This window comes from Artemia sp. Qi Xiang Cuo, chromosome 14 (assembly GCF_049724085.1).
Source record: "Artemia sp. Qi Xiang Cuo chromosome 14, ASM4972408v1, whole genome shotgun sequence".
NCBI lineage: Eukaryota > Metazoa > Arthropoda > Branchiopoda > Anostraca > Artemiidae > Artemia > Artemia sp. Qi Xiang Cuo.
Window position 1 is genome coordinate 45,843,263 of NC_142807.1, and position 14,118 is coordinate 45,857,380.

Consider the following 14,118-nt stretch of genomic DNA (forward strand, 5'->3'; position numbering starts at 1 on the left):
TACTGTATTAAGGTATCACATCGTGCAATAGAAAAAAAGTGCACTGTCATTTGCAGGATAAGCCAACAGTATTACTAGTAAACTCCTACCAGACCGTTTTAAATCAACGAATCTATCAGTTGGAAGTTTTTTCCTACTTCGATTTTAACTTTTATCGTTTCAATTCCCACTTTTTATCGTTTTTAATTCCACAAATCAGCTTATCTCTGAAATTAGAATATATTTTTTTATTGAGAGCTTACGACAAGAGTGGAGAAAATTGTACTTCCGCTTATTTCTGAAAAGTTTGACTTGAATCAAAAACTGTTATTCTAAAAATATTGCTTCTAATTCACAAAGGAAAGAAAATTAAAAGAAAATTTCCCATCTTACGAAATTCTCCCTGCAAAAACTCCCCCTCCACGAAAAAATCCCCGCATATTAATAACGATCATATTTTCAAATTTAAAAGCACTTGAGAAATCCCCCCTCAATAAAATACCCGCCCCCGCAGAAAATTCACTTTCCCGCCCTGAAAATTTCCCTTAATTGGGGAATGGAGTCCAAATTTAGTTTCAGCGGTACCTTATGTTAAAAAACTCAAAAAATACAATAATGCAGTGAATCGCTAAACGCGAACGTCATGTTTTTTTCCAAACATCATGCTTTCCACAATGGAGTTAATTCCAGACTGAGTAAAGTTGTCCTTTACCCTACATTTATATAAATTACCTAATTAACTTATTTTTATTACATATTCTAAGAGTCGGAATAAGGTACGCAAATCAAATTTATTTTAATATGGAAAATTTCCCCTGGAAAGTTTTCACCACATGTAAAAGGATAGTATTTTAAATTTGAAAAGTATCAGGTTGAATATCAAACTCAGACAATTTATTGAAAAAGAAATTTTGGAAGCATGTTAGATGACGGAATTCCTAATTAACTAACCCATCAATTGAATATCCAGAAAATGTGAACAATATAATTGAAAGGCACTGTCAATTATTTGTATTGAGGGGTAATTGCAGTTAGGGCAAAAAGTATTAAGAGGGCCTTAAAGTGTATGTGTGGGGGGGAGGGGGGGGGGGGTTTGGGGGTTGATGCCTAAAACCTTTACAAGAGTGTGCTTAACAATTTCTTAAGTTTCTTGGCGATCAGATAAACATTGTAATAATGCATACAGGACACACTCACAAAGGCATACATTCGATTATATAAATGGTGACTAAAACATACACAAAAACCAAGTCTAGTCTGAGAAATTTAAGAAGTTATAGGAATCTGCATAAAAAATCTCGAAATTTTAAGGTGGTATTCGATATAAATCAAATTAAAAAAAAAATGAAATTTCGATAAAACATCAAATAAGCAACTTACTCCCAGAAGCTTGGACCTCTCCTCCTTTCACCTTCTATTTCAGCTGCAGTTTTGCCAACCTCTTCAGCTTCATTACCAAAAGGTTCATATTCTTCAGCCTCGCGATCTTCATATTCCTCTTCATCAGCCTCGTCGTCAACTTCTGCTTCTTCAAGGATGAAACCACCAAAACGGTCTTTCTTTCGTCGTTTTTTCTTCCGACGCCGCTCATCATCGCCCTCTTCTTCTTCATCCTCTTCTGAATCTTCCTCATCCTTCAAGTTTAGATAAAACATTAGTTTAAAGACTTCAGAACAACAGGGAAGGTCACCCAAAGTCCATCTAAGGACCAAACCAACAAATGGTAACAAGCAATGTGAACAATGTCAACAAATGGTAACAAGCAAAATCTCTGAAACAATGTTCCAGATACCCATACAAAAATGTTGGCTTTGTGTGCCTTCATTCTGAATTTGACTTTATATGGTTTTCAATTTTGCTGTCATAGTGTTGATTATATTTCAAGAATGGTTTAACAAAGAGGTACAAGTTGATTGTTTATTCTTTGTTGTTCTTTTTGGTTTATGAAAACAATTTTGAAATAAATTTATTGTAATTCATTAAGTGAGTTTATAAGGTACACATTTGGTAAGAGGGGAAGAAAGAAATCATTTAAGGCTCAAGCAATCTTAAAAAATTTAACAGTAGATATAATATGTGCAGCATATTGGACCCCACAAAATGAACGCTTATAACAGCAAAGCTACAAATAATGTGGCAAACTCTGTAATAATGATTATACTGGAAAGCTATTAAGCCCTATGCTCCTATGAATTTCAATAATTTATGTACCAAAAGCCCTTAACAACATATTGCTAAAAACAAAGTATTTTTAGATGAAATAAAAAAATTTTTAGAAAATCTTGGTACTACACTTGGCATTTGCCTGCTAAAACAACCATTGCCAAAGGGATTTTCTAATCATGTTTACTCTATACCACTGTTTCTTTAATACTAGAATGAGAATAAAAAAAAGTTTTACGCTTGTAACAAATGCAAAATTTGCAAAACAGAAAATATTTTGCAAATTATTAAATTTGAACCATGTTTTTGTAATTATGAAGCTTAAATATATAAATATTATTTTTGTTAGGCATAAAAACAAGTTTAAATTAGCCCAAGTCCCATAATTCATTAGATTTCCAGACTGGTAACATGTCTCATAATAAATCTTTATTTTTAGGCATACATGATAGAATCAAAAACCTTTCACTCAGAAACCACATCAATGCTTTTTGTCTAAAAGTTTCTTGCAATGTGGGTATATTATCTCATTTAAAACAATTTAATTCCCCATGTGATAATTTAAGAACAATATATTTTCCATTGTGAATTCCTATTTTTCTTATTGTATAGTAGGTTAAGATCTTAAATGTCTCCCAGCTTAATAATATTTCAATTACATACTTTTGTTATCAATTTTATAATAAGTTTCATCCTGCAATCTATTCGATTATTATCTTTTTACCACAATTATCCTGCCTCTAGTTATACTACAGATCACTTCTTTGATGGTTTAAATCCAAATACAAGAGCAGGGTTGTCAATTCAACCCACTTGACCTAATAACCAAAACTCACATACTACATTGTTAAAGTTTCTTCAAAAAATATATATCTTGCCTCTTATGCCTTGGGTATTGAAAAAATTACTTATACCTTCTTCTTAGATTCAGCTATACTGGGTAAAGTTAGTACTAAATTATAATAAACTGTTTTGAATGAGGTAGAAATTTGGAACGAAATCATTTTGTGAAAAAACGAAGTATTAAAAGCAAAAATGCACTTTAAATTCTCCAGCCGATTTGATCTTTTCCTGATAAATAACTCCAAAGACAGAACTGTTGTGCCAAAATACAAGGAAAGAGAAAAAAAAACAAAGAAATGAAGGTAATTTTACCAAGTCAGGGGAATTTATCATACATCATTACATTGTTGGGTTTAAACTTCAAAAGTATATGACAAAGGTGAATATTGATCAGGTCATTCCATTGTCAAGGAATAATTAGTCCATTTTCTTTCTTTGCATTTCTGTTTGTCTTCTCTTGGTTTGATCTTTCTATATACTTATGTATTGAATTTGTATTGCTTAAATTTCTTTTACCTTACGCAAATTAATATTTGAAGAATAAAGTCCAAAGTTTAAATGTCAATTTGAGTAGAATAATGCTGAGGTAGAAACACTGGTTCTGACCCTGAAAAGTGCAATTTAGAAATGAAAGAATTAAATCTGCTTACATCTTCAACTGATCTTGATTGTCTTTTCTTTCCACTAGATTTCCTTGCTCTTTCCTCTTCTTCTTCATCAAGTTCAGATCCAGCCCCAGAATTGTCTTCCTCTAACTAAAAGTATTTTAAGTGTACTAACATCATGAACCTAATACATCTATACTTAGAACTGTGGGGCAAGTGCCTCTGCAAGATCTATTTAAAAAAATTGGGAAAACCGAGTTTCAATATTTAGGCATGAAAGCACAATTTTTGAATCAGTAGTCCCTCACCAAAAGTGTAGGCACTTTCACTGTAGTATTTGTCCAGTTCCTGCTTGAACGAGTTTAATGAGTTGGCATTGATGACTTCAAAGGGGAGTTTGTTCCAGTGTTGTGTTACTCGGTTCTTGAACGCCCAACAGCCGATGTTCTTTTGGAACTGCTCCTCTTGAAGCTTGAGGTTGTGACCACGAAGGTTCGTGTGGCTGAAGCTGAGAACATCGGTAGCCTGGATGTTTTCCTAGGCGTCGTAGCAAAGCTTGTATACCTCAATGAGGTCTCCTCGGTGGAGTTGACAAGCTAGTGAAGGAAGTTTGAGCAGCCACACTACAATGTAGGTGCCATTCTCTGTTTATTTTGGGGATTAGATTAGGGCAACAAAACTCATATCACAGCTTCGTAATGCATGTTACTGCCAGGTTGCTAATCAGGATTGTCCTCCCAGAAAACCAAATGGTACTTTTTATAGTTGTAGCAGTGATCAATCAGTATCAAGCATGCAGTTGGGTATGCATTATTTTTATAATACAAATAGCATTGGAGTGTACAATTCCATCTGTAAAGTAACAGCAGTAAGCTATATACAGTATACTTCAGACTTTGAATACTATACTCCCTTAGTAGTATTAGAGTAAATATGATACAGTACTTTTAATAGAATGGTACATATAAAATTATAAAGTATGATATTTATGGCTATTATATGGCTTGGCACTGAATTAGATGACATTATTAATTGTGATTCAGAAAACTACTGATATTTCTAACTGCAACCTATACTAAGTTACATTTATACTAAGTCTATACTAAGTCAACGTCCTATCCCAATTGTCTTCTCAGTAGCTAATTTCAAAATAAAGAAGCTAATCCTTCAGAAATCTTTTGAAAGAAAGGGTGCCATTCAATTTAGAAACGATGTGTCAAAGCATGATCACGAAAAAAGACAAAGATTGTATGAAGAACTGCATAAGAGAAGATTGAATGGGGAAGTGGACATAGTAATCTGAGGAAATAAGATTGTGTCAAAAAACTTCCAGACCCTTGCAATGCGTCAGTCACCATTGCAAAAGAAGGTCATGGGATCACATATATATTTGGTACCCCTTTAATACTTGTAAATAGTTCTATACGTAGTGTTTCATTTGTGAAAATACTAGTGAAGTTGGCTCTACAAAATCTACAGAAACTGAATTGTATGTTAGTGCTAGATTAGATAATAGAAATTATAAACCATTATTGGATACCATTTCTTTTAAATCATGTGATTCTGGATCTAGCAAAGCTAATTATGACAATACTATTATTGTGGGACTTATGGTATTATATAGTAAAGTAGACTGTATTACTATGAAAATCAATGAAATCAAGTCGATGATGTCAACAAGGCACAAAGTAAGTGTCTTTGCCTTCACTGAGGTGAAACCAAAACATACAGCATTTGGTCTTGATATACAAATTCAAGTACCTGGATTTGAGTAAATTCAGATTACAAACCTTGGGTTGAGCTAATATGGATAACAATTCTACAGCAAAGTCTCTCTATAGTCATAGGCTGTTTTTAGAGAAGCCTCAGCTCCCACTGGCAGTCAAATTCCCTTCTAGCAATTGCATATTCTATTAAAAGTGTGATGAAGCAATATTATGAGAATGTTCTTATTGTTAATAATTTTAATTTCCTGAAATTACAGTGGATTGATGGGTTTGCTGTCACAGAAGGGGTTGAAACCCCTATTGACCCACTTCTAGAGTGCTTTCATGAACATTTGCTATATCAAGCAATTGATTTTCCAACCAGGTAGAGAAGTGGGCAGAACCCAACCCTACTAGACCTTTTGTTTATTAATGACCACAAGATGCTCATTAGTGTTTATTTGGAACCACCATTCAGAGCAAGTGACCATGTTGCAATTACTTGTAGGCTTAGGTTGTACCCACAAAAGGATAGTTGGATTAAGCATGTGTATACAAATTACAACCAGGTCAGACAAGAGTTGGCACACTAGGATTGGTCATTCATTGATATTAAGAATATGGAGGAGGCTTGACTTGAAATGAAAAGGATTTTAATCAAAGCAACAGAAAAACATGCAGTAATTTCCTGGAAAAGAAGACCCAAAACCCTTGACTCGTGATGTCAAGCAAGCTGTGCGTAAAAAGAAGAATTATTGGAGCAAATACAAAAGTATCCCTTCATATGAGAACTATGAGAAACAGACCCAAAATAAAGTTAGGTATCACATGAGAAAACTTATGACAGAATATGACGAGGGATTGGCATTTGATTCAAAATTTAACCTTTAGAGATTTTGAAAGTATGCTTCAGCTCAGAAACAAGGGAAACACTCAGTCACAGAACTATGAATGGCAATACAGTTAGTACCCCAAAAGATATAGCAGCTGAATTGAGTAGTCAATTTAAGTCAGTGTTCATGCCTCCAGATGATGCCCCTTTACCAGAAGCACCAGAATATTCTATTGAGGAACATATGCAAAAGATAACTGTGGTTGCCTCTGATGTGGCAAGTCAACTGAAGCTGCTCAATCCTCACAAATCTATTGGCCCTGATGAAGCTCACCCACAAGCATTGAAAGAAGCGCATGCAGAAATAGCCCTTCCCCTTACAAACATGTTCCAGAATTCTCTTGATGCTAAGCAGATTCCCCAGGATTGGCAGAACGCTAATGTTACACCTGTACACAAAGGGGGTAGCTGCAACAGCATTTCTAATTATCAACCCATTAGTCTCATATCTGTAGCTGGTAAAATCTTAGAAGGAATCGTGAATACTCACATTGTCAGACACCTGACCACTAATGAGCTGCTTAGTGATAGTCAGCATGGCTTCAGACATGGATGCTTGGTTGAGACTAATTTAATTGATGCATATGATTATATTACTGAGCATTTAGATCAAGCAATCCCTGTTGACTTGGTTCTATTGGATTTTGCAAAAGCCTTCAATAAAGCATGTCACCATCTACTAAGGACCAAGTTAATTGCAATTGGAATATATAATGAAATCATAGATTGGGTGCTTCAGTTTCTTTCCAGGAGAAAGCAAAGGGTGAAAATATTTGGAAAAAATGAACAGGTATTCTTTTCAGAAGAAGTGGAAGCATTAAGTGGAGTGCCTTGGGGAGCCATCTTGGGACCAACACTATTCAATATTAATGACACACCAACCACAGTAAAAAATAAAATAAGTCTTTATGCTGACAACTCCAAACTCATTGGACGTGTTGATACACCAAATAAGAGAGCCTCTATGCAGAATGACCTATGGGTACTTTCCCAGTGGGCGACTTTGTGGAGGCTTGAATTCAATGTAAACAAATGTCGAACAATCTACTTTGGAAAGAAAAATGAGAAATGCCCTTATCATACATTAGGGATGGACAGATCAAAACAGACTTATCATCTTGTCTGAAGCAGAGAGAGACTTGAGGGTCACAGTTGATAAAGAATTAAAATTCACTATGCACACATGGACAGCTTTAGCCAAAACACTCCAAACTCTTGACATTATAAAAAGAACAATCACTAGTACATCATCTATGGTGATGACTAAATTATATAAGGCATTCGTCAAGCCTAATTTAGAGTTTGGCATGAGTGTTGCTAGCCCTCTCAACAAAGGTGACCAGCAGAAGTTAGAATAAATTCAGAAATGGACAACAAAAGCAATTGACAGATGCAAAAATTTAAACTGTTCATCCCATCTGAAGAGAGTGAAACTCCCCACTCTTGTCTATAGACATAAAAAGGGTGATTTTATTATGATGCCTAAGCTCCTGAATCCTAACTCTCCATTAAATAAGCCATTTCGACTTGAACAAGGGGACATAGTCAGAAACTATATCAGAAGAGAGCTGCCACTAAACTATGCAATAACTTCTTCACTAAAAGAATAGTGAGTTTGTGGAATTCAATCACCAAAGTAGCAATGACTATGCCCAGTACTGCTGTCTTTAAAAGAGCCATTGAGGGAGAATGGTCATCAAAGCTGTGGCAAACTGAGTGGGATGCCATTGAGAAGTCCAATCATTGTCATCACTAAACAGCAATTCAAAGATTTAATCCTTATTTTGCTGGACAATGCTATTTAAGGTAAGGTAATTTGTTACTTTTCTGCAAATTTTACATATAAAAATACTTGTTGCTCAGAGCAAAGCTGTCAAAACACATGATATGCTGCTAAAGTATTGGCAGTTTTTGGAATTCTTCTACTGGCAGTTTTAGAAGTTTTTGCACACCTGTGTGTAGTGTTTAAATAGTTGTTGTCTCAACAATGGAGCTGAACAGATCCAACACTGGACCTTATTTCCCTCCAAAGTCCAAATTAAGGTATAAATAGGCTATATACAGTTAGGTTATATAGAGTTAAGGTAAATTTGCAGTTTACAACATAATCTAGATTTAATGAAAGTGAATATATTGCTTGATGCCTTTTTTTGCTCTTTCATAATTCAATGATTGCTTTTGGGTAAATTGTATTTTACTTTAAATCACAGCTTGGAGCAAATCTAAAGAATTTCTATCCTTGTAATACTCCATGATGACCTGTAGGTTCTTTGCTACATTTGGGTTGAGGACTCCACAGCTTCCCAGTTCTACAGGAACTCCTGCTGTAGCCATTCTTTGTTGAGATTTTGCTTGAAGGCACCCATTGAATCAGCAACCACTGTATCTTCAGAGAGTTGATTCCACAACTTTGTTACTTGCTGGCTGAAGAAATGGCTTCTTTCTCAGATTAAGGAGTATTTCCTGAATATTTTCCTGGAATGCCATCTAATCACAAAACATTCCAGGAGGGGAGGCAAGGAGACCAGAAAAAATTATTTTTTGGGCTACAATCATGTCACCACGTTTCCTAGGAAGCTTCAAATTATATAAATGCTCTTTGTATGGCATTTGTTTGAGGTCTTTGACCATTTTGGTTGCTCTTTGTTGTACACTTCCTAGTATTTCTTTGTCTTTCTTGAAGTAGGGTGACACCGGGGACATTCAAATCTCTAGGCACAGGCAAACTAATGCCTTGTAGAGCTTCATAAATACTTTTGAGCATCTGCTGGAGATAGTTCTTTTGATCATTCCAAGAGATTGGAGGGCAGACAACAATACAGGTTTTGCAGTGGTGCTGAACTGAAGTTGACAATCAACAATAACTCCAAGATCTCTTTCTGCAGAGAGGGGGTTACCTTGGAGATAGTACAGCTGACGTGGATTGTGATTGCTGGAGTAGATTACATGGCATTATCAGCAATGAAGGAGAGGAGCCATTATCAGCCCAAGTCCCAAGAATGTCAAGGTCCTATGGGATAGATTGCAGGTCAGAGGGTATAGCAGCTTTTGAACACTTAAAGGGCTACAAGGGCTCAAAACAGCCCATAGTCCCCAATAGTTTGAAAGCATGTTTCTCAAAAAAACTGGCTAGTGAAAAGAAATTGCCACTTGTAGCTGATTCAGGAATGGTAATTATTATTTTCCTTAGTCTTAATAGCAAATTAAATAAAAAAACAAGTTTTTTTTAACTAAAAGTAAGGAGCAACATTAAAACTTGAAATGAACAGAAAGTATTCTGTATATGAAGGGGGTTACCCCTCTCTTCAATACCTTGCTCTTTACACTAAAGCTTTTGGCACTTTAAAAAAAAAACCTTCCTATTCTAATTAAATTGCATTTCAGGATCTGTTCTTAAAAAAGTTGGGACAAACAGTCAAACTTTAGCATAAAGAGCAAGGTATTGAGAAGGGGGCAACCCCTTCATATACAGAATAATGTCTTTTTGTTTTGAGTTTTAATATTGCTCCTTACTTTCAGTTTAAAAAAAACTTATTTTTTATCTAATTTCTGATCATTTTTCAAATAATGCTGGAAAATCTGGCCTACCCTCCATAAAAGTTCCCCCCAACCCTCAGAGGAAACTTCTATGTGGAAATTTTATTTCATGTAAGATACATACCCCCCATAAAATTTGCTCTGGACAGTTCCATCCTTGCTGAAAATCCAAAATCATTTGCATACTTTCATTTGAAAAAGACTTTAATTTCTAATTGTTTTCTTGTTCACTCTGGAAATCTCCCCTTCCATGGAAATTTTTCCCAGAAATCTGAACACACTGAAAATAGCCCCCAGAACATCTCCAAATGCAAAATTGAGTTGACAAAGAGAAATTAAGACAAACAAAAATAATTTTGAATATGGATTCTGTAATATTTTCTTTCTTCTGGCAAAAAAGAAAAATTCCATGTTTTTGTATACAGTATAGGAGCTTGAAACTTCTACAGTATGGTTGTCTGATATGGTGAATATGATGTTGTGATTTTTATTAAGATTCCTTAATTTTTAGGGGGCATTTCCCCCCTGTTTGAAAATCAGGCAAATTTTTCCAGCTCATAACTTTTGATTGGTAACACTAAACTTGATAAATCTTATATATTTAGAATCAGCAAAAAAAGTTGATTCTTTTTTATTATTTATCCATTGATGTCAAAATTCTTTCTTTTTTTAGTTTTGGTCACTATTGAGCCAAATTACTCCTTTCTTACAGTTCATTCCCACAAACTATTTTAATAGTTTTATTATAAATAAAACTATAAATATTATATAAAATTATTATTATAATATTATATTATAATAATATATATTTATATATTTATATTTATATATTTATATTTATTATATTTATTTATATATTTATAATAATAATATTTATATTAAATATTATAAAAATTTATTATAGAAAATATTATATATATTTTTTAAAGTGTTTTTCTTTTTTTTTTCGGGTTTTGTCCGGCATGCAGTAATGCATTGGATTGTGTTTTTTTAAATGAGATGTTTGTTTATTTATTTATTGTAACCCGTTTGTAAATAAAAAAAAAAAAAAAAAAAAAAATAGGCTTCTTTATTTTGCCAACAAATTTGCAGAAATTTATTAAAAGAACTAGAAAACCCTAAAAAATTACATCAGTTTTGCTGTGATGTCATTTTTGAGAGGCTCCTTTTAAAAAATTCTACAAATTTGTTTTCTTAATAACATTTTACAACTTAGACTTAGCCAATAATTACCATTCCTGAATCAGCTACAAATGGCAATTTTTTCACATGACGACTATTAGAAACATGCTTTTAAACTTTTGGCAACTATACACTGTTATATGTTTTGGACCCAATCAAGGGCTAAAAAGGAATTTGCCCTAGAAACAATTATTGAACTATGAAAGGGCATAAGAAAAGGCACCAAGTGATGTATTCACTTTTATCTAGGCAAAATTATGTTGTAAACTGCAAATTTACCAACAAAGCCATGTACTATTGAAAATGAAATAAGAAAGTATTCATTATTGTTTTCAAGTAGTTTTCAGGGTGTTGTATAAGCCTAGAGAAGAAACTGTAGAGAAGAAAACAGACATGTTAATAAAACAATTCAATCTTTATATTATGTAGAATATTTGTAGTTAACACATTTTGCATGCAGCTCTGCTATACTTTACCCCTAACTCCCAAATGTGCAAATATTTAGCCCAAATTATATATTTCCAATGTATTCTGTCACCCATCATTTCTTTTCCAGTTCTTGTTTCGTCATAGTTGATTCAATTTACGGATACACAGGTTGAAACAATGGAGAATAGATAAGAAATATACAATTTTGGCAATGTATTTGCACATTAGGGGGGGGGGGAAAAGTACAGCAGAGCTGCAGGCAAATTGAGTTAGCTATAATTATTCTGCATATTATGAAGTATGAATTGCTTGATTCCCCTGGGTATGTACACTAAGTGGAAAGTCACTTGTACCTGATGCTGTCCCTACTGTCTTTAGTTGGATGGAAAAAATTGGAAGAATGATCCCATTGTGAGATTGAATTTGTCAGAGATTGAAGGTTTATCCCTTCTGTCTGTTTAAAGAAAACAGATACATAATTGAAGCTTTTTTTACTTCTATCTTAAGGGTGACCTATATTTATTACACTTTCATTCATAGGGCATGAAAGAGTAAACATAAATAAAGTCATACAGATGACTTTTTATAACTCATACTATTATAGAGCAAACATGACCAAGGTCCTACTGATGACTCATTCTTTTTATAAAGCAAAAATAAATAAAGTCATGCAAATGTTTTCTTCTTAAATATATATGATGCACTAAAATGTTATACAGAAAACATTATACTACCCCACTTATATATAGAAAAAACAAGAAGAAGTCTTACAGATGACTTTTTATACACATAATATTATAGAGCAAACATGAATGAAGTCCTACAGATGACTTTTTATACATCATTCCAATTATTTAGAATGATAAAAAGTCATACAGATGACTTTTCATGCCTCATTCTTTTATGAATCAAACATAACTAGTCATACAGAAGACTTTGTACTATCCATTATACTACCTAACTTAAATATAAAAAAAAACATAAGAAGAAGTCATACAGATGACTTTATGTCTCATTCTTTTATAGAGACAACATAAATAAAGTTTTACAGATGAGTTTGTATGCCTCATTCTGGTATTAATGTATGACCACACAATGTCATAAGGAAGCATGTTAAGAAAACAATTCTTACTTCATAATATGCAATATAATCCTAGTTTACACATTTCCAGGAGGAGCACCTTTATTCTCACTATTTTCACTGTTGAACAATTTTTTTAACAAAACTGTGAAAAATAAACATATTTCACTGCATTTATCTGTTTTCAAATAGTCTATATATGAAAGTTAAACACCATCACTGCCATCTACCAAAAAGATAGAAATAGGTAAATATTCTTAAATTTAGGTTAAGTTAGGTTAGATTAGCTAGGTTGTTAGATTAGCTATGGCTCTTGGCTGTTTGTTTTAAAAACAATTTTCAAGACTTGAAGAAAAGGCATAAAAATGAAAAATGTGATTGAAAAACAAGTAAAATAGTGAAAATAAAGGTGCTCCCTCTGGAAAACATGTTAACTAGAATAATTTTGCATATTATGAAGTAAGAATTGTTTTCTTACCATGTCAAAGTCATACAGATTGGTTTGAAAATTAATGTTAGGAAGACTAAGTCACTAAGGCTAGGAATAAGTGAAGATCAAAAGGTGACGTTGGGTAATGAAAAGATTGATCAGGTGGGTAGCTTCACTTATGTTGGTAGTATCATTATTAAAGACGGTGAGAGCAGTGAAGATGTTAAAAGTAGACCAACCAAGGCTCAGGGTGTTTTCTCACAGTTAAAAAAAGTGTGGAAGAATAGGAAGATAAGTCTGAATACCAAGATTTGAATATTAGAAGCTACAGTGATGACAGTGGTCAAATATGGCTCTGAAGCATGGATGCTCTGAACAGTGGATGAAGATTTGCTAGATGTTTTCCAGAGAAATTGCTTAATGGATGTTCTGGGTACCCAGCTGACTGACCCTATTTCAAACAATAGAATATATTCGAAAAATGTGGTTCAATACCACTCTCTAGGGCTATAATGAAAGAAAGGTTGAGGTGGCTAGGGCACATTGTGTGGATGAAGGATGACAGATTGCCAAAGATTGTTCTTTTCGGCCAACCATCTAGGGCTAAACGGAAAGCAGGTCATCCCTGTCTGGGGTGGGAGGACGTCATAAAGAAAGATTTAAAGGAAATGGAAACTTCGTGGGCGGGTGTAAAAAGGGAGGCTTTGAATAGATTGGGGTCGAGGAGGAGCATGCGTAGCTGTGTTGGCCTCAGGCGGCTTGGTGCTGTGGTGAGTTGTTAGTAGTAGTAGCAGTAGATGCCTTTTTATGCCTCATTCTTTTATAGACCAAACACAAATAAAGTCATGCAGATGACTTTTTATGCCTCCTTCTATTATAGAGCAAACATATATAAAGTCTTAAAGATGACTGGATGGAAAAAATTGGAAGAATGATCCCATTGTGAGATTGAATTTGTCAAAGCTTGAAGGTTTATCCCTTCTGTCTGTTTAAAGAAAACAGATACATAATCGAAGCTTTGTTCACTTTTATCTTAAGGGTGACCTATATTTATTACACTTTCATTCATAGGGCATGAAAGAGCAAACATAAATAAAGTCATACAGATGACTTTTTATACCTCATACTATTATAGAGCAAACATGACAAAGGTCCTACAGATGACTTTTTATAAATCATTCCAATTATTTAGAATGATCAAAAGTCATGCAGATGACTTTTTATGTCTCATTCTTTTATGAAGCAAACATAAATAAAGTCATACAGAAGAC

General features: G+C 33.8%; 1 protein-coding gene across 1 annotated transcript in view; it reads right to left on the bottom strand.

Moving 5' to 3' along the window:
• Spt5 (Transcription elongation factor subunit Spt5) overlaps positions 1 to 14,118 on the bottom strand; it is a 65,306-nt gene that overhangs the window by 34,745 nt on the left and 16,443 nt on the right. Inside the window, exons 2-3 of the mRNA XM_089100686.1 lie at positions 3,636 to 3,740; positions 1,360 to 1,613 (exon numbers count right to left, since the gene is read on the bottom strand). Of these exons, the coding sequence (XP_088956812.1) occupies positions 1,360 to 1,613; positions 3,636 to 3,740 (359 nt within the window). The remainder of the gene's footprint in view (positions 1 to 1,359; positions 1,614 to 3,635; positions 3,741 to 14,118) is intronic.